Consider the following 21,666-nt stretch of genomic DNA (forward strand, 5'->3'; position numbering starts at 1 on the left):
CCGACCTAACTCGAATTAAAGCAGAATTAAGACAGCCTATTAATGTGGAATCAATTATCATAATAAGCTAATAGACAATACAGCCAAAAATGATCAGATCGTACATGACCTGACCCAGACTAAATCCGATCCAAACTAATTAACCCGCTCTACACCTCCAAATGTAACCTATTTTACTCCAACTTAACGGATATACTCCACACCCAGACAATGGTATGACACTCGTTGAATACATTTCATATGGACAAAAATTACATAAATGGTTGTTTTATACACTTAGACACGTACTCATATCTAACACTTCTAGTCAAGTATGAGTAATATAGATGTGGACTACTCTATAATTATTAACATTACGTGCATTTGTAATGTTAATTTGTGGTTTATACTCTAAATCCTAGCTGCATTTGTTTCCTCTTAAATGCATAAACACCAACTAAGAGTCTTCATTTTACACGCCTACCAAGTACCAAGAAACATAACTCTTGAAGATGGGCTTAAATTTCATAAAAGCTACAATCAACCACATCTGAGCTGATCAGACTCATTAAGATCCAATAAAGAAGATTAAAGGGGAAATAAGATCAAATTAAATTGCAATTTCAAAGAATAATTCACCCGCTTTTTAAAACATGGGCATCATGCAAATTGCAAAGTACAGTAAAGGGTAAATTAATCCAGAACTAGCAGACAAGTATTCAATTATTTTATTCCAACTTTAAAAAACTATACAATCCAAGAAACAATAATGCTTCATATGATATGGCAATTGGTATTCAACAGTCAAACATCATTTCTGGTAAACTCAGAGTTTCACACCTGCCAGTTTGTCACTGAGATTCCTCCCACATTTAATCTCTGACACTCGCAGCAAAATTATTGCAATCTGCCTGGAACCTGTGATGAAAGAACAATCTAGAGACTAGATGATGTTTCTATTATTACAAATATGAACAAGTGTTAAATTGTACATACCATTGCTTGAACAAGGGTGGGTAATAGGTGCAGTACCAAAAGACTTGGAGAATGACATATCGCCGCTTATGTAGGAATCTGAACGCCATACCAAAGTATGGTCAATAACTCAATACTCCCTCCATCCTTGATCTACGTTAACATACACCAATTAGGGATGTACGGATGTAGTTCTGAAACTGAGGTAAGTTTTTGAGTTGCCAAAAGTTGGGATCTATACCCGTCCCTGGAATACAGGGGTACTAAATAAGTACTCATATGAGCAAAAAAAATATTCCAGAAAACATAACTTAAGCTGCAACAAAGGTATCTATGGCACAGTAACAATCTGTTATGCTTGTAAAGGAATTCAGGTCAACATTTCAAGTATTTTTTTGTGAATACAGTTGAAGATTTCTAGTTTGGAGCTATGACAACTGCATATGAAACATGGAAGCCTTTCCAATTCCGAGTTCAAGATTCTTGGCACAATGGCATCAAATCAAGGAAAATCGAAAACCATGTTTTTAGCTTTGCATGTACAATTTCTCTAAGCTGAAAGGGAAAATGACACTAAAATGTACAGCTAATCAAGCTTACATTATTCAGTATTCAATACAAAGGAATTATTTCCATCAGCAAGCCATTTCCTTCTACTGATGGTTCATTCACCTTTTTTATTTTACATGCAGATAAATACATGATGAATTAAGATAAAGAGGTTACTCTGACTGTCTTCTCCTCGACCTGCTGTAAAATTTAGAAGGTGGGGAGGGAGAAAACTCAAATGGTAATGGCGGGAGATCCATTTCTCCTCCCAAAATCCTAAGAATATCTCCAATTTCTGGACGCAGTTCTGGCAATCTTTGCAAACATGCCAAGGCCAAATTAATACACAATGTCACCTGCTCCTTATTGTATGCATCTTTCAGTCTCTCGTCTACAAGCTCTAAAACATTTCCAACTTGAGCTAAATGCCTACACCAACTTACCAAGTTCGCTTTCTCAAACTCCATAGGTGAATTCAAAACATGCAATGGCCTTCTACCAGAAATTATCACTAGCACAAGAACACCTAAGCTGTATATATCACCCTTCTCCATCAAGTAACCACATCCTCCATATTCTGGGGCTATATAGCATAAAGTGCCTCTCATACTAGTTGTACTGCTCAACTCCCTACTGAATAATTCTCCACTCAACTCACTTCCCATCGAACGTGTATGTTTTTTCTTCCAAACCTTCTTGAAACTAAACTCGTGTTTTAGGCTGTTATCTTCCTGGTTATGTTCCTTTAAACTTCTTCTGTTGAAGATGCAAAATTGTCGACCTAAGCCAAAATGTGGTACTCTGATTCTTTTCCGCATCTTGCTTTCAAGACTCTTTCGCTTACTTCCTTTTTTGCTCAATTCATCAAGTTTCTCCTGTCTCCACCAATCTTGCATTTTCCTAGGTTTGTTCTTCTGAATGCTTTTGTCCTTTGGCTCAAACCCCTTTTCATCAGGGCAACCAAGCTCTTCCTTCTCTTCTTCTAATTTATCCAGCTGAGGTGAATAGCCTAGGTTGAATTCCATTGGCGAGCTCATACTACTCTCCCAATCCCGATTCGTTGAACCACAAACTTGGGTGCCAATCCATTCATTAACATAATCTTTGCTGCACACTTCACTACTATCATCCTGTTTCCACCACCAATCTTTCCCCCATTGTTTTCCCTCTCCGGTGTCATCCACACCAAGCTCTTTACTATGCTCAACACTAGAAAACTCCGGATCATATGAACCAACAATATCTTCCACCAAAACTTCTTTCCCTTTCGGACTGGCTTTGCTACTACAGTTATAGCTCAATGAATTAGCACTACTCAAGCCGTTCGTGTTATGGGAACCCTTGACATGCTTAGATGAGCTAGATGCTTGCAAAGCCAAAGCAAAATCAACCTCACCACTACTACAATGACCTTCAATTGGAGGAGTTCCAACAGTTGGGGTGGTTTCACCATTCAAATTCCCAGAAAGATCTTGGCTCTTCCACAATTCTTGACTCTTACCCAATTCCTGACTAAACAAATCAATCCCAACTTCATCCTCCACCTTCACCCTGGACAACCCAAAATCCGATATCTTTGCCTTAAAATCCCAATCAAGCAGCACATTACTAGGCTTAATATCACCATGAATCACAGGAGGGTCACACTCATTATGCAAAAACTCGAGCGCTCTAACCACATCCTGAATAATCTGAAACCTCCTCTCCCAATTCATGCACCCTAAACTCACATTCACATCACTAAATAACAAGTCTTGAACACTACGATTAGGCATATACTCATACACCAAAACCCTCTTATTCTTCTCAATACAATACCCCAACAATGACACAATATGAGGTGATCTAATTGAACCAAGTATAGTAAGCTCACTTTGAAACTCCCTCTCAGCTTGTAAAGAAGATGCAGCATCAAGTTTCTTGATTGCCACAGACTTCCCATCCTTTAAAATCCCTCGAAAAACTGTACCGAAACCTCCCTTACCAATGGAGTTATCTGGGTTGAACTTATTTGTAGCTGATTTCAGCTCTTTGTAACTAAATTTTTGGAGCTTCAAAGTAGGAGCTGAGTCAAAAGGGTTGGTTCTTGAACGACGAAAAAAGGTATCCCATAAATGGTATAGGATGTATACTATAGTCATCAAGAAAATTGCTGCTGCTGAGATTGTTATTGCAAGAAGAACAACTTTAGATCTTGTATTTGCAGTGGTTTTTTGATCTGGTGAAATGGGTCTTGAAGGCATTATTTGCTTAGCAATGTCAAGTTCAAAAAATTGAGTCCAATACACACAACAACAACAATGCAATGCCAAAAGGATTATTTAATCCCGAAAAGATGGGGTCGGCTGCATGAACCAAGAATTTATCTCTTGTGATTATCCACAAAGATCACTCAATATTTGATTGAAAAAAGAGGGGGAAACTCTAATTTTGATTTGGTCAGGAAAAAAAAAAGAATTGTTTGAGTAGCAAAGCTTTGACCCAAAAGATAAATATGCATCAATGGAGCATAAATCAACAAGAATATACAAGATATAAATTCAAACAATAGCTATACAACAGCATTAATGGAGGTGGGAAAGTTTTAAATAAGCTAAAAGTTGGCAAATATTACTTACCTATAAAAAAATATGATCAATCTCTCATTGACATTTTAACAAACACTTGGTGTGCAAATAGTGTTGAATGATGAAAATGACCCAATTGAAGCATGCAATAGCTAGTTATATTGATTTTAGGATGATACAAAAATCAAAGTTGCAAACTTTTTCTATATTTGTGTTTGTATTGCTGGGTATTTTGCAGATTTCATGTTGAAAAAGAGTAAAATAAGAGTTCGTTTTTTTTGGGTGGTGGGGGTCCAAGAAAGTGATAATTTTGTCTAGATTATGAAATTGCTTTTTAATAAACTTTAAAGGGGTGGGATATTCACATTCCTAAAAAAAAGTAAAAGATGTTTGAATAATGAGGGGGAAAAAACATAAGATAAAGTTTTGGTAATTCCTGTAAATACTCATTGAACTCTTTATCCAAGGAAATTTTGGGTATGCTAATATGCTTTACAGTTGGATGATTAAGAATTTTAGATTTTTTTCAAGTTATTTGATGATTGAATTTTTGTTTTTGTATGCTTTTTTGATAGGAAATATTCATGCTTCATGGTAATTGGTTTTATTATTCATTGGATATGTTTGGAAAAACTTTTCGATATTGATCTGATCTATTGATTTGATCGAACTTTAACCATATTTTGCACTAATGGTATTTAATGAATATTTCAAACTAATACTTCATATTTAATTTGGGTTTTATGATTATGTCCTTGTTTGGCAATAAGTAGCTAGTTGTGTGTAAAACTTTGTAGCTGGTTAGCCAATAGTTATTGCATAATGTAATTAAAAAGTAAAGATATAGAAATAGTACTCCGTATATTAATATATTTTTGAGCAAATTTTCCAAACCATAGTAAATTTGACTAAATAAGTTGTAGTAGAAGATTTGTTTGCCTTGGATTATCAAAATTCTCTCTACTTAGGAGCGGAATTCCTTAAACTTGACCAACACCTAAACTAGACCAAATAGTTCATATATTATAATTAAAGAAAAAAGGTGATAAACTTTATTTGAGATCTCCTTCTTATGAGGTGAATAACTAATGTATTATTGAAAGAGAGGATGAGAAAGAAAAAAAAAAAAAGAGGTTTTCAAAGGAATAATGTTATTAGCATCACAAGCTAAATGACCAACATTAATAATGTAATCCATTGCTCAATTTGTCTCCCAATAGATATAAATATATAACGAATGCTCTAATTATCGAATTCGTTAAGAAAGAGGCAACCAATATGATAAGCTCAATTTGCCACGAGAGTGTGTAATGGATTAATTTAGCAATAGTTATAAGTAATCTTGTCAATAATGTAATCAAACGATGATAGACTTTTGATGTGGTGATGTCATTGTTATTTATTACTTCGTATTTGTTCCAGGTTATGTGCAATGCTAATGTTACTCTATTAGTCCATTGATGAAGTCATCATTCTATATTAAAAGATTAAACTCAACAAAATATTAAAAATAAATACAACATATAATTGAAGAAGTCACCACATTAAATTATTTTTTAAAGATTAAACTAAACCCAAACTCCCAAAGTAAACATAATTTAATATTGAGGGCCTGTTCACATTTACTGAAATGAGTTGAATTGAACTGATTGGAGCTAAACTGAACTGATTGGAGCTGAACTGAACTGAACTAAGCTGAAATGAATATTTTATGAGAGAGGAAAATTAAGAGCTGAATTGATCTGAACTGAACTGAACTGATTGGAGCTGAACTGAACTGAACTGAACTGATTGGAGCTGAACTGAACTGAAATTAAATAAATGTGAACAAGCCTTGAGGAGGGCTTGTGGTAAATACAACGGAAAAATGTACAAAACTATGAACTTCTTTGTTGTATATTATTTGAGGGATTGCATTTTTATGAATTTCTTGCATCTAAATAAATAAAAGAAGTTTCTTATGGGTACTAATTCTTCAAGTGAATTTTTTTAGTGATTATTTATTCAAACTTAATATTAATATTAATTATTATTCTTGTAGATATGTGATAAAATAAACCATTAGTTACATAATTACCATGTGAACAATCGTATTTTTGCTCACTAGCTAAAATTACAAAGTTATTAATGAAGTACTTAGCTTGAAATTGGAAAATTTTAAGTCTAAGTTTCCCTTCTCTCAAAACTTTAATCAAATTTATCCAAAAAAAAGAGAGAGAATTGTTATCAATATTCGAATCGATCTATGTCTTAAGGCTTGTTCTCATACGTTTATTTTCAGTTCAGTCCATTTCAGCTCCTAATTTTCTTCTCTTATAAAATATTCATTTCAGTTTAGGGCATGTTCACATTTACTAAAATGAGCTGAACTGAACTGATTTTGAGCTGAACTGAATTGATTGGAGCTTAACTGAACTGAACTGAATTGAGCTGAAATGAATATTTTATGAGAGAGGGAAATTAAGAGCTGGACTTACTGAACTGAAATAAAGTAAATGTGAACAGACCCTTAGTTTAGTTCAATTCAGTCAACAAGAACAGGCCCTTAATGAATTAGTGTGTATTAATATGTTCAAAAAATAATCATCTAACATGCCAACGACCAAGCCATAAAATATTTTAATCATTGAAGAGACAACATTATAAAAATAAGTAGCTAAATCATTTGTAATTAATCAAGCTAATCTTCCCCATTCCCCTCTAATGATGCAAAATTTGGACTTAATTAACGAGTATAATTATATCTATAAAAACAAATGATGATTGCAAATTGAAAACTATTTGAGGGATTTTAATTGAGTAATGATGAAATGGATGCATAGATAGGAGAGAAAGAGACGGAAGGGGAGACCAAGTGGGATGTAAAGATGCTTTTGACTAATTAAAGATAAAGACTTTTAGCAATCTATAGTTTAAATTAAATCCGACATAGAGCGTGATTATGGTGATGCTACAATAACATTTTTTTTTTTAACAATTATTGAGATTTTGCAATAAAAATTACTTCTTCCATTTTATTTTATTTTTTTGAAACTATTATATTTAGAATTTATGCTTCTAAATGCAAAAGTTTTAACATTAATATTCAGTAAATATTTTTGCAAAAAAAATTTATTATATTAAAGGGTATAATTAAAACAGTTAATATTTAGATGAATAGAACCAACTTGATTTGAATTTAAAAAGGGTTTACTATGCTATGGTGCTACCATCGTCCAAGCTCAACAAACTTCCCGCAATCTTATTATGGAGTATTATTTTTTTTTTTTACACATATAATGAATAGATTTTAAGCAAATTGTGCAAGTGAGTTAATTTTTACAATCGCGAAATTCTAATGCAATGTTTATTGCTCACATTTTCTATTGCATTTTTTTTAACAAGCATTACAAATATCAAGTATTAATTGTGCTTTGAAATGTCTTTTTGATTACAAATTCAATGAATAAAATAATGAATTGGAGGTACGTAAAAACATTGTTGCATTAATAAAAATTTTGAGGGTAAACCTATCCAAAAATTTTAAAGTAGATTTTAACTATAACTAACAAATTTAAGGGTAAATGAGTTAATATAATGGCTATCATTTTCCTATATTTCTAACTGAAACACCCAAACACATAACTACATAAGACATACATGGGAAAAAAAAAATAATAAAAAATACTACCTTCAATAATAAAACCAAAAACAAAAGAATGGACCTTTTGTCAATTTTATTTGAGTTTACGTTACTTAGTATTGGACATGAATATGATTGCTATCACATTGGAATAATATCGAGTCGATCAGGCTATATGGCTGGGTTTGAAGTTGGGCCACCATTTGGATCACAAAAAGGCAATCCATATTATTTGGGTCAGGCGGCCAGCTTGATAATGTTAATTAAGTGAACAAAAATATTTAATTATTCTCATAAATTATGCAACATATACTACGTATATATATATATAAAAAATAAAAAATAAAAAATAAAAAAATTTCATATGATTAAGGGTTTGCTTTGTTCAACTTAACTAGTCTTTTGGCCCGTTCAACGAACGGGTGTAGCTCATTTTATTTTTCTTGAACTGTGTTGCTTATTTGTGTTGTATGTGTTGGTGTTTTTTTTTGTAATAATTTGCTTAATTTTCTTACTTATAATTTGCAAGTTAGAAATACATAAAGATTTTAACATTAAATAATTTGTTATTTTAACTTTTACATTAAAAAGGATATAGAGAGGAGTACATTTTTTTTTTTTTTTTTGTGAAAATGGAACACTCCATTTTCTTACTCAAATTTGCAAGTTAGGAATGCATAAAAACTTTAGCATTCAATAACATTTTATTTTATCTTTTACTTTAAAAGGGAGTATAAAGAGGAAATATTATTAATGGATGTGTTATGTGGCATATAGGTGAATTATGATGACATGTGTCATATAGGTGATTGTGATTTGTCTTTTTAAATACTAAGTATAGATTTTAGTTCAGTTCAATTCCTAATTTTCTTCTCTTATAAACAATTAATTTCAGTTCAATTTAGTTCAATTCAGCTCCAATCAGTTCAGTTCACTTGTTTTCAATAAATCGGAACAAATCCTAAAGAGATGAGAGAATGAAATGTTATGTACTTATACTTGTATGTTACAAGTGTGGTAAAAAGATGATAGATACTTTGTAATATAGTTAGCTTTTTAGGAGTAAATAGATAGTTTGATCACAAAATTAACTTTTTTTTTTAGCTATTTTTGGTGTTTAAAAAACAGATGTTTTTACATAAGTATATTGGAGTTCAATAAGTTGAATTGAAGAAACTACTCAATAAATAAATAAAAATAAAAATAAAAAAGTTGATTTGAAGAAACTACTCGACTAGCCTTTGTGTAAGAGCTATATGGGTAATTATTACAATAAGTAATCTTGGTGTTTGGTAGAATTAATGTAATTAGTTGAACTCATGTAAATATGTAATGTAATCGATAATTACACTACATAGGTGGGTCATGTATGGACATCATTTTCAAAATTTGCCACGAATCCAACATGAGCACAATAGGCTTGATCGCACTTTAAATAGTTAATTTTGATCGCACTCTAATCACAAACTCACATTCCTAAAAAGCTTGTTAACAATAAGCTTGATCGTACTCTAATCACAAACTCACGTTCCCACATATCAAACGCCCCGTTAGGGTCTTTGCACCAAGAAGGCAAGAACTAACTAGTGCAACCACAACTACCCAAGTAACCCAACTATGAGTTCTCATTCAACCAAGTTTCCCGCCTAATTTCTGCGCTATGTCGCTCTCCTCCCTATTTCTATTCTCAGTCTCTTTCCGCCAGTATTACTTATTTACAATCAGAAATTTTCGCATTTATTGTAACTATTTAATTTCAATCAAAATTCCAGAAATCACTAATTGCCAAATTCTCTTCGTCAACTTCTGTAAATCTCCTATCCAAGAAGGTTAGAACATAAAACTATTTTTATTTATTTATTTTTTTTTAAAATTCTGTTATTTTAATTTGGGGGTTTAGGTTATGTGTAATTTATCTTATTTAATTGTAATTTGTGTTAATCATTGTGTTTTTGTGTAATTCCCCTAAATTATGACATTCTAGGGTATTATATGATGTAATTTATGTTAAGCTGAAAACTTTATTCATATATTTTTGGTCAGAACATTATCCCATAATAATGATAATGGTTGTAATTGAAAATGCCATGATTTTGCTGCTTTAGGTGCAAGAATTCAAGTTGGAGTTAAGTGATAATAGGCAGGAAATTGGAAAAATAAATAAATAAATAAATAAATAAATAAAATCTGTAGTTTACATTAGCTACTGGTGTACTGTATAGGCGATGGAGGCGTGTTATAACCAGGTAACACGCCTCCAATTCGACAACACCTGTATTTCATAGTTTCATTGTGTGTACTTGATTGATTATTTCCCCTATTTCAAGATGTTGGTTGTTATTTGATAAGCTAATTGGACAATGTCACTTTGATAATTTTGCCACATTTAGGTTTTACTAGTATGCTTTGGCAAAGGGTGATTTAAGGTGGCCTTAATGTAATGAAGGTTGTGTCCGCGAATTGGAGCATGTGGTATCTTAGTGCCTGGAGGTGTATTCCCTTAACATATGGGGTCAAGGAAGTGGAGATGGTTAAATGCTTTATGAGAATCTCATTAGTTTTGATGGAATTGGTTGTAGTTTGTCTTGTTTTATTCATGTGGGTAGAATAGATATTGCTCGACAACACATTAAAGAAGCTACCATGAACCTCAAGTCTTGTTTAGTAGAAGTCCATACTAAGTGATTTTGGGACTGATAATATGGGCACTCTTTAGTGGGTTGAGTGAGTAGTCTGGAAGTGGTTGTAAGTTTCTCCTTGTGTTATGAACATTTGAGAGAGATAGAGATTGTTTATCAAGCAATGATAGTTTAGCTTTTCTCATATTTTGTCTCCCATCTCTTTCTCGATTTCTATTGTTTTTATTTTATAGTTATTCCTCCTGGGCAAGTGATCCCTATGGGAAAGCGTTTAGATCTATTGTAATGTAGACATGTGACACTTAAAAAGATGAGACCTTATCCATAGTGCAGGTTAGGGAAAATAATTACATAGTTTACATATAGTATCATGGTGGTCTGTTGATTTTGCTACTCATGCACGAAGTATATGACATTATCCTCTCAAAATACACATCATTAGCTGAATAATTACATAATGCAATAATCCAACCAACAGTCATGGACAAAACCCAATTTATTTAACTATACAAGTCTACTATTCCTATGAATAAAACTTATGTACTGCAGAACTTACTTATATTAATCTAGGGACCTAATTCATATAAATCTTCTCAAAATTTGAGCATCGTATCCATTGGATTAAGGCTTTGATTGATTGATTGATTGATTGTATCCATTGGATGTTCATTTCAGAGATACTGCAACCTTGCCTTCAAATATCCAAGTCTAATAGAGCACTAGATTGGAACATATATTTTTTATAAGACTGATGCTTTACCTCTCCAGCTGTTTGTTGGTTCAGGCAGTGAACCAACTGTCTCAAAAGCTTGAACAAGCAGTGCTACTCGTTGCTTCTTTGCTGGAGCAAGGTTTCCTATAACTTTCTGCAGTACGTTATCAAGCATCCCTTCCTCCCAACTTGCCTTGTCCCTGGTTGAAATTTGTCGCAATGAAGGATTACCTTCTCCTTGTGATTGAGGTGGCTGAGAAAGGTCTTGAACATGCAGTGCTTTAAGCTTCCGCATTTTGTTCATTGCCTTGACAAATCTTCTGCACATAACAACTTTGGAAAGTGTGCTATAGCTGGTAGGTACATTTTCTTCTGATGATGTTTTCTTTTCTTCTAGAGTTGCATCAGTATTAAGTGATGTTGCAACACCTGCAATTTCTGTGGCAGCATGCGAGGGATCAATGGCTTCTCCTTTGTTTTCACCGTAGACTCCTTTCTCTGAAGTTATGCCACTGGTTATTGATTCCGTATCACAAATCTGGTCCTGGAGAAGAAGGATTTCTTCTACTGCTTCCTCTACCAGCTTTATTGCTTCATTTTCTTCAAACTCAAAGCTTGTTGGAGTTTGAACACCCATATCCCTGCAACTTTTGACTCTAGATGAAAGCTGAGAAGAATCATCTGTTTTGCTATCTGAAACCTCAGTGCTACTGCTGCCCACCTGTACATTTGCATCAATTTGAATTGTTTTTGGGGATTCATTTTTCTCCAACATATCAACTGAGACATGCTGCAGTATTAGGCCCCACAGCCCTGTAGGCTTTTCTAAGGATCTACTATTTTGTACGCTGTAATTCCACTCATCTTCCAAGTCTTCAGGCTGTGGAGGCTTCTTTGAAGATTTAGCCGTTAATTCTGTATTCTCAACCTCTTGTTCTTCAAGCAAAGTTTTCTCCTCAACCTGTGCACCTGCTTCATCCTTAGAATTTTTCCTTTCCTCTGGTGGAACACCTGGTGCATTTGTAGCATCAATTTCTGTTGGGTCCTTATTAGTTTCTGAGAGATTACTGATCGGATCGGATGTTGCTGCATTAATATCAGAAGGATTTCCACTACTACAACTTTGTCCATTCAATGCGCATTCTCTAGTCAAGCCAGGACTTTCGTCTTTACAGGATTCTTGTAGAACCCTTTCTGTGACTACTTCTGAGCTGGAATTTGGTGATCTATCTAGCTTGAGGTGAATGTCACCAAGAAGTTCCGAGTTATGTGAAGAATCTGATGGTACTGCTTTCTCCATTTCCTTTGTATTCCCTTCTGAGGAACTAGTATCAGGAAATTCTGTTTTAGTGTAAATGAGTCTTTTTGCCCTCTCTTCTGGATCTGGGTTGACTTTTTCAAAGGCTTTAACCAACAAGGATACTCTTTTTTGTTGTACTGGAGCAAGTCCAGCGATAACTTTCTGCAATACGTTATCAAGCATCCACTCATCCATCCCTTTTCTCTCACCCACTGCACAATTCATCAGATGACTGTTTCTAGGTTCTGAACCAGAATTTAAGGCTCGACTAGTTTGTGGGTAGAAATTCCGGGTCTTTTCCATTGCCTTGATGAATTTATTGCAGATGATAATTTTTCTCAGCTTGCTGTAGCCCCTGGATAGACTTTTCTTTGGATTTTCTTCTACTTCTATGCTTTGACCTTCTGAAGTAGTTGTTTTATTGCTTGGAGTTAGTTCATCTTCGACGTCTTGTGGCACATTAAGGATATCATTGATGGCCTCTTTTACTAGCTTAATGGCATCACTCTCAGTAAGCTCACTTGTTACGCTGCTTGCATCACTATCATCAGCATCAGCATCCGCGTCAGATGATGTGCCACTCCTGTTCACCTGGTCCTCTCCGGTCAGTCTCTCAGACAGCTTGTTGCCAGTTTCTGAGACACCAGCGGATTTGACATGTTGATATATCAGATGCCACATACTGGAGTTCTTCTGCTTGTCATATAAAATGCCTTCGTTTTTGTTAGCCTTGCATTCCAGATCAAGATCATTGGCTTGTTGAAATGCTTCATATATGGGATTTGCACCCATCTCTTTTTTCTCTTTTTTTTTGCGCAATGGGTCACTGATTGCAGATCCTGCAAAAACACACAATATGAACAACCGAGACATTTTTCCAACCAAAAAAAAAAAAAAGGAAAAAAACAACTGGCTGCTGTCTAACTTGATATTTATCATATACAAGGACATAGATGCAATTAATAGGATATTAGCATAGCTTTACCTGTTGAGCTCACTTGATGGTGACTGTGCAAATTGTTGTCATCTGAATCACTAACTTTGTGGGATAAGTTCATCCTCTGGTTTGAGAACTTCATGCTTTGATCTTGCACACTTTTTTCAAATGTAGCATCTTTACCAATCTTATCTAATTCATCATATGGCATTGGAGGAATTGTGTCATTATTTGGCATGGAACTGTTATGCTTAGACTTAGGAATTCGTTTTTGGTCTGTCGTGCTTCCTGATCCAGTTTCATTGTCCCACTCAGATTTCGATCGATATCTAATGCTTTTTTGCTCTGGGTGGACTGTTTCAAATGCTTCTACAAGTGATGCCACTTTTCTCTGCTGATCAGGAGCAAGGCTACAAAGAACCTTTCTAAGTGCATAATCAAGCATCCATTCTTCATCATTTTTCCTTCCCTTGATGCTTAAATGCCTTAGATAAATTCTTTCTTCTTCTGAGGCCACCTCTGGAGGCAGATGCTGTGGTTTACGTGGGTTGATCTTTCTAAGTCTTTCCATAGCCTTGATGAATTTGGCAGTAACTATAGCTTTTTTCAGCTTGCTTAAGCTTTTTGACATTTTCCTCTGGTCTTTGATTGCTTCAAATGGTTCTGCTTGCTTTTGGAGTGGGGCACGTGTGCTCTCTACTTCATGCAACTTTTTTTCTGGCCCTGAATTTCTGTGTTTTTCTACTCTGTACTCTTCAGAATTATCTTTTGTGGGATCTAGAGCAGTTGTGTCACAAAGCTCTCTAGCACTATCAGCAGCTCTGCCAGGCTCTTGACAGGACTGTTGGTTAGATTTCTGCTCATGGCATTGTAGTATTGCATTGATTGCTTCCTTTACCATATTAATGGCAGCCGACTGATCAAAGGCTGCACTATGATTATCTTCATCTACCTTGGATTTTTCCAATTGATTACTCTGGATTGAATCTGGATCATTAATTGCTTGCCATGTGGTTGCATCATTACCTTGTTTCTCTTCATCAACCTCATTGACTTCCTGCTGTCCAGTCGTTGCTGCTTCATTTGAGAGGACATGTTGATGTATCAAGTTCCACATACTTGTGTACTTTTGTTTGTCCAAGAGAATATTGGCCATATCTCCATCAGGTTTGACCTCAGAATCAGCAGTTGGAAACGGGGAAGATTGTTCAAATGCTCTCCCAGTTTCTTTATCCCGGATATTTGGTTCTTCAGGTGTGACAACCATAGAACTTAATCGCGAGCTTTCTTCAGACAACTTTAAAGTCGATTTTGATAATGCAGCCTCACTTGTCTCTAGCAGAAATATGTCATCTGGTTTTTCATGGCACATTTTGAGCAATGGGTATGGTCAGAATAGCTATAATTTTATGTTGCAGCATGTTCATTATCTTTTATAATTGGTTCTTTGAGCTCCCTACAAACAAAAATTGATTTACACTTACCTGCTAAGCTTGTCTGTTGAGCATGATGCTCCCGAGGTATTTTTTCTTGCAAAGCTTCTCTGGAAGGTAGTAGGATGCTATTATCTTGCATGAGAGGAATCGGTTCAATTGATTTCAATCTTTTCTGTTGAGACTCAAGATAGCCTTCGTTCACTTCATTTGTGGAGCTGGCTAATACATGGTCACCAACAGCTTCACCTGTTGTAGGATAGCATCTAATGCTCTTCTCTCTCTGTTCAGGGTGCACTGTTTCAAATGCTCTTACGATGAGTGCCACTCTTCTTTGCTGATCAGGATCCATCTTGGAGATTACCTGTCTAAGTGCATAATCAAGCATCCATTCTTCATCGTTTTTCCTCCCATCCATGCTTCGATGCCTCAGATAAATTCTTTCTTTCTCCGATCTTGTATCTGAATACAGATTTTGTGATCTACGCGGACTGCTCTTTGTCAGCCTCTCCATCGCTTTTATGAACCTGGTAGTTGCAATTGCTTTTTTCAGCTTGCTTAAGCTGTTGGAAATTTTTCTCTGAGGCGCCTTCAATTCATCAGATTCCACTTGCTGTTGTGGTGGGAGTATATTTTCAACATGATGCATCTTATCTTCTAGGTCTGTGTCGGCATGCTTTTCCACATTCTTTACCCTTTCTTTGGAATCTTCTTCTGTACAAGGTGTAGAGGTTGAATTGCATAGATCTCTAGCATCATCAGAAGCTGTGTGATGGTCTGGAATGGGCTGTAATTGAGGTGGCTGCTCATAGCGTTTTAAAATTGCACTAAGGGCTTCTTTTACCAGCTTTATGGCAGCTGATTGTTCAACATCAGGGATTTCAGAAGCTGTACTTTTGTTATCTTCATCTTCTTTTTGATCCATGCTGAAGCTACTTGGGATTGAGTCTCTGTCGGTTATTTGTTGACAGTTGATTGTATCATTTTGGTTTTCTTCGTCAAATCCATTGAGTCTTTGCTTCTCATCAACTGATGCTTCATTTGATACAGCATGTTGGTAGATCAGGTTCCACATACCAGTATACTGTTGTTTGTTGAAGAAAATACTGGTCATATCACCAGCCAGGCTGACTTCAGAATCTCCGGTAGGATATTGGGATGAATCCTTGAGTGTATTGATAGGATCCTCAATACCCACACCTCCATCAACAAATGTGGAATCTAAATCGTTGGTCACACCTGCATCTTGCAGAATTTTTTCACCTGTAGGACAATTTAAATGTTTCTAGATTATAATTTTTGAAGTAAAGTAGCATGTTTATTTCTTCTATATGCAAAAAAAAAAAATCGATTTAGATACCTGTTATGTTGGCCTGATATTTTTTCTCTTCCCTTGAACATTTTTCCTCAGGAACATCTTTCTGAGATACCAGCACTCCATCATCTTTCTTTTGCAAAACCTGTTCATCAGATACTGAAGTATCTTGCTTGGATTCTACAAATCTATTTTTCTCTTCATCTATCAAAGGATTGGCCACTTTGCTTCCAGGAGCAGGCACACTTGTCATGGGATAAAGTCTGTTGGTGTTCACTTCCAGCTCTGGGGTAACTGTTTCATATGCTTCAACAAGTCGGGCCACTCTTCTTTGCTGATCAGGATCCAGCCTTGATATTACTTGTCTAAGCGCATTATCAAGCATCCATTCCTCTGTATTCTTTGTTTCATTCATGCTTAGATGCCTTAGATATATCCTCTCATTCTCTGAGGTTGGTTCTGCAGGTAAGTATTGTGGTTTGCGTGGGTTGATCTTTTTCAGTCTTTCCATTGCCTTGATGAATTTTGCTGTCATAAACAATTTTTTGAGCCTGCTGAAACTCTTGGACATTTGTCGTCCTGACATCTCCTTTTCATCTGGTTCTTTTTGCAGTAATCTGTTACCCATTTTCTTCATTTTGTTTTGCTTTTCTGCTGATCCTAAACCCATCTCTCTTCCGTCTACTTCACCATCTTTTCTGTAATTTTTTTCAATGGAGGCTGTAGGGGTTGATATTTCCTCTGTGACAGAACTGTAAGCCATTTCTTGGACTGGATTTGACTGCTGATGATATGACTCCGCATCATGTTGTAATATTGCATCAAGTGCTTCTTGTACCAATTTTATGGCTGCAGTCTGGTGTAATTCAAGCTTCTGTGTCACTGCAACTTGGTCATCGACATCTTCCTTGCGATTGTTGTTGTATCTACTCTGCTCTAGATCCAAGCTACTCATTTCATGGCTAGTGTTTCCGTCTCCACTTCCTTTTTCATCTTCTTGAATGACTTCCTGGACATTGTCCATTGATGCTTCACTTGAAAGAAGTTGTTGATGGATCAGCTGCCACATGCTTGTATACTTCTGTTTATCAGAAAGGATGTTGATCAGATCACCGCCTGGACTGGCTGCAGATTCCCTTCTTGCCAAATGGTACGTATCCTTGGAGGAATCCTGAAGCTCTTCTTTTGCTATACTTGGTTCGAGTTCCTTAAGCTCAGACACTGATTTTGAACCGTTGTCAGGTAATTCCAAAGGCTGCTGCAGTATTATCTCATTTGAGTCAACATTGCATGCTTTGAAGATCTCAAATTTTTCTTGCTGAACATCATTCATTGCTCTTTGTATTTCCTAGCAAAAGACAAATTTATTAAAATACTGAATGCAGTAGCATGTTCTCCTACTTAATCTGTCTTTAGATGGGGAAACCAGATCTTATATGTTTTGTCTTGGAGCAATATAACTCATTTAAGACTTAACTGCTTTTGATTTAGGATATAATATTTTTTTTCTCTTTTTTTTCCACATATTATGTAGATGGTAGTTGCTTACCTCAGGTTCTGATGTCTCACTGGGTGTTTCTGCTTGTTTCCCGTCATAGTCCCAAACACTGATCTGGTCATAAGTGGAACCATTTAATGTTTCAGCATCATTGCTCAGGGTACCTTCAGCAGCCCACTTTTTCCTGGGTTTGGCATAGATTTTAATGAGAAAATCTATTCCATCCTCTTCTGCTTCCAAAGCATTCTTTGTTGTGACATTCATAACTTCTTGAAGTGCATAACTTTCAGCGGATACTATCTGCCTTGACTGATCAGATTCAGCGGAACTTGTGTAATGTTCCACTTCTCCCCTGGACTTGCTGTCTGACTTCTCACCTTTCTGGTTACTGAACAGTTTCCTTTTTGCAGAAATGAATTCTTTAAGAGGTTGAGAGGGGGTATGGTGGCGGTGACCATGAATAGAGCAATAGCTGTATGGGCAAAGATGGAAAGAAGAAGTTCCCTCTGATTCTCGACCCATTGAATGAAGTTCAATTTCATCTGGGACTTCGGTTCTCTTTAGAGTGGACGAACAGGTGGCACGATCAACACCTTTTCCAGACAGTGGAGTTACCTGAGGCCTTTTCCTTACTTTACTCCTTTTAGGTCTTAGGCTTGGAATCTTTGCTAAGATCCTTAGAGGCCTTAAGCTAGATGTTCTTGTCAAACCCTTGTCAGAATTCTGGCAAAAAAATCAATTTATCAGTCTTAGCGTCAAAAGCTTCATTGTTTATGTATTTTTACTGTTTTTCTCATATGCTTTTCAATGTTTCTTCCAAGTAACTAACATACTAAATACAAAATCAGACATGAAATGATGAAATCAAAGCCTACCTTTCTTTTTTCTTGAGAGCTGGTGCCTTTCATGTAATGTGGTTCTGCACTGAATACTTCTGTTTCATATGACATTAGCTCTGTTGCTCCACTACTGAGTCTGGATTGTGGCCTCTGCCTTGTCCTTGACGATTTTATGCTCCTGAGTCTTATCATCCTTCTCGATGTCGACCGTTCTAAGATTCCCTTTTGTTTTGTTCCTCTCTTGCCAATGCTATCCTGACCACGAGAAGCAATGACATTTAGGCTTTCTGGGTCAATTTCCATTCCTCCACCAATGATGTCTGTGTTATTCTGATTTCGCAGGATGCTAGAGTCCAGAATTTCATCTGAATTGATGCCAACATCTGGGAATTGTGAATATCTGGCCCGGATTTTCATTGATTTTTTACTAGACATCTTCTTGGATTGCTTTAAACTAGGCACCCTCTTCAAGTTTTTCTCTGCTTTTATTTTATTTACACCTGCAGGATCAGAGAATTCTTGCACTGAGACCTTGCTCAATTTCGAGGCGGACTTTGCTGATGAACTTCTATTATCGCTGCTGCCAGCAGAACTAGACCGCAGATTACCTGAATTTGCTTGCACTGACCCTATTCTGGCACTATAGCTAGTTGTAGCCTTCATATAATTTGGAGACGATGTACCAGAAATGGCAGCAGAAGATGATCCTGATGTGACAGTAGCATCATCTGATGAAGCTACAACACCGCGATTGAACCGAGATTTCTCCCTTCTCATTGATAACCTCAACCTATCCAGGTTTGCAACCTTAACTGACCTCACCTTTTTCAGTTTCTTTCTTGGTTCTATCCCTCCTTCCCTATAACTCTCTTGTGCTGAGAATGTTCTGATAGCCATATCTTTGTTAATGGGAATATCGTGATTAGCGGAATCTGATGAAATTTTCAACTTTCTTTATTTCCCCCCTTTTTTTGTGTATCTTGGATTATTTCTTAAAATCAGTGATATATTGTATGGGTGTGAATGTAATATCTGAAATTATAGCTGATTTATTTATTTCTGGTGGGAAAAAGTGAATTTATGGACTGGTGTAATTTGGAATGAAATAAAATCAGAGGTATTCAATGTGATTAGGTTGAAAATAATTGGAATTATTTTAGAAGACCAATCATTCTTTCATTAGATGTGTTGTTAATTAATTGAGTAGGTGCTACTGACCATGATATAGTTGTAAGTTGTGTAATATTATGTTGCATTGACTTAAACCCAGAAGGGCGGTCATTCAGTAATTGACTTGGCCTGCATTGCCGGCTTGACTTGTATAAATTTTATCTGTAAACTTCAGCTCTTGGTGCTCATTCTTTTGAAAACGAGGTTTCCTTTGTTCTTTTGTGTGCTATTCTCTCTTTTCATTTTTCTGTAAGAAAATATTTTGTGGGTGTAGATGTTTTTTTTCTTCTTTATTTGGAGTACGGAGTATTTGGCTTTCTCAATTTGTCGGCCTAATTTTTTAACAGTTAAACAATTAACAAGCTGAAAAATGTTGACAATGTCATTACGAGTCACAATTGTCTCATTAAGGGTATTTAGGATAATTCGCCCCTTATTAATCTGTTTACTTTCTCCAACCCACGTGGTTGATGGTTGCATGGCCAAGTGGGATTGAGGTAAGACTTGTCTCCTCACTTCAATGACATTGTCTAATTTTTAAATGCCTACTCTTTCTTTGTAAAAGGAGTAGCAATGTATACTTTTTCATAACCACTTTATTCTTATGTCTTTAGCTTGGTTATGAATTTATGATTGATATCAGTTACATGAGTTGAGATGATAATTCGTATGTGTATTAATCCATACATACTTTTCAATTATGTAAACTCAATTGTGTTTCCTATTTAATTTTACATTTACCTCAAGTTTACATTCATGAGTAGTAATTTAGCTGTGACATTCATAGTTCATACTAATTATTTGTGGAAAAATTCTAGGCTTCTCTTAAAATAATCTCTTCAGTCCTTCATTATGTATTTTTGTTAATTATTTCTGTGGTGACCGTGGAACGATTATGGTAAGTCAGAAGACTGAAGATCTGATGTACATCTAGATTTGAGGAGACTAAAATATACTTGGTATATGGACAGTTGACAGTTGCCACAGTTGTTTCTTGAGGTACTATAATCTGACCATTGTATATTCAATATGATCTGTCTCTTTCCAGCTGATTTTATTATATGGTAAAGTATATATTAGTATACAATATGATATTATATGTTTCATTGCATACTCTAGATGCAGAAGGAATTTTAAGTCATTAGCAGACAAATTGACCATTGTATTCATATAGAATGTGATCTGTCTGTTTCCTAATGACGACAGTAAAACGCGTATAGAGTTGAGCCAAAGCCAAGGGAGTGGGCCCTTTGAATGGATCACCGATTTGTTGAGTTGGAGCATGTGCAAATGTGGAACCCAAGCTCCATCATCTCACCCTCACCCCACCTTAAAAGTTAAAAAAGGAGCTTGTTTAGATCTCAATCATCTAGTATGGACTCGTGGTGGTTGGTAATCTTGGTACTTTGATACTCGTATGTTGTTGCTGCCATCGTGTGTCGGTAGGCGGTGAAGTGACCGGCTCTATACTATCCATTGCGCTCGATACTCTCGGCTCTGTGAGCAGAGAGTGTCGAGACAATTGAGTCAAGGCCAATAGTTCCTTTTCTAATGATATCGCTAGTAGTTTTTATTCTATGACTTGATTTCAGTAAAGGTGGGAAAAAAGTGTTTGGTAAAGTAGTGTTTTAAAATTATTGTTTCTTAATGCAATTTGTATTATCATATGTTTCTTAATGCAATTTGTATTATCATATGACAAAGATAGATACACTTTGTGTTTGCGAGTATATGTGGACTTGTGGTACCATCATACATTTAGTACTTGGTGACTATCTTAATATATTGTGCCACACATCCTCTTATACGAAGATATCTTCTTTATCCTCTTAACATGTGTTTCGGCATAAATGCTTAAGATTTGGAGGCAATGGAAGCAAGTGAGCAACTATGTTAATCTGATTAGGAGCCAAGACACTATCGCTTACATAGAGGGTATATAATTGGAAGATAGATCTAAAACCTTTGAATTCTTTCTAGTTGAACTTTCAATAGTTTTCCTTTTCAGCTGAGAAAATATTTTTTCTCCCAGCAACTTAGAAGGTAGAGCCGTGTCATTTCGTATTCGCTTTTGTAGTTAAATGGTTGTGTGTTGTGTTGTATTACATAAAAAAGTGGTAGATCGTTCAAA

The 21,666-nt window shown here is 35.6% G+C and overlaps 2 protein-coding genes and 1 pseudogene across 2 annotated transcripts; all 3 read right to left on the bottom strand.

Annotated features, from left to right (window-relative positions):
- Positions 1 to 1,207: 1,207 nt before the first annotated feature.
- Positions 1,208 to 4,108, bottom strand: LOC145631060 (putative receptor-like protein kinase At1g80870 pseudogene; annotated as a pseudogene).
- Positions 4,109 to 10,694: 6,586 nt separating this feature from the next.
- On the bottom strand, positions 10,695 to 17,842 carry LOC145632295 (uncharacterized). Its single transcript, XM_081684633.1, has 5 exons — positions 17,578 to 17,842; positions 16,074 to 17,376; positions 14,765 to 15,976; positions 13,329 to 14,633; positions 10,695 to 13,182 (listed from the first exon to the last, which is right to left on the bottom strand). The coding sequence occupies exons 1-5, from the start codon at positions 17,788 to 17,790 to the stop codon at positions 11,072 to 11,074; spliced, it is 6,144 nt and encodes a 2,047-aa protein (XP_081540759.1). The 5' UTR covers positions 17,791 to 17,842; the 3' UTR covers positions 10,695 to 11,071.
- On the bottom strand, positions 17,813 to 19,982 carry LOC145633159 (uncharacterized). Its single transcript, XM_081685438.1, has 3 exons — positions 18,402 to 19,982; positions 17,872 to 18,249; positions 17,813 to 17,830 (listed from the first exon to the last, which is right to left on the bottom strand). Exons 1-3 carry the CDS (start codon positions 19,260 to 19,262, stop codon positions 17,813 to 17,815), a joined length of 1,257 nt encoding a protein of 418 aa, XP_081541564.1. The 5' UTR covers positions 19,263 to 19,982.
- Between the last annotated feature and the right edge of the window lie 1,684 nt (positions 19,983 to 21,666).

This window comes from Chenopodium album, chromosome 5 (genome assembly GCF_948465745.1).
Source record: "Chenopodium album chromosome 5, dcCheAlbu1.1, whole genome shotgun sequence".
Lineage (NCBI taxonomy): Eukaryota > Viridiplantae > Streptophyta > Magnoliopsida > Caryophyllales > Amaranthaceae > Chenopodium > Chenopodium album.

Coding starts and splice junctions, on each gene's coding strand:
- LOC145632295 (XM_081684633.1), bottom strand. CDS start 17,790: ATGAATGTCACAACAAAGAATGCTTTGGAAGCAGAAGAGGATGGAATA. Junction 17,377..17,577: donor GTGAGACATCAGAACCTGAG/GTAAGCAACTAC, acceptor GTCTTTTGCTAG/GAAATACAAAGAGCAATGAA. Junction 15,977..16,073: donor ATATCAGGCCAACATAACAG/GTATCTAAATCG, acceptor ATTGTCCTACAG/GTGAAAAAATTCTGCAAGAT.
- LOC145633159 (XM_081685438.1), bottom strand. CDS start 19,262: ATGGCTATCAGAACATTCTCAGCACAAGAGAGTTATAGGGAAGGAGGG. Junction 18,250..18,401: donor GCTCTCAAGAAAAAAGAAAG/GTAGGCTTTGAT, acceptor TTTTTTTGCCAG/AATTCTGACAAGGGTTTGAC.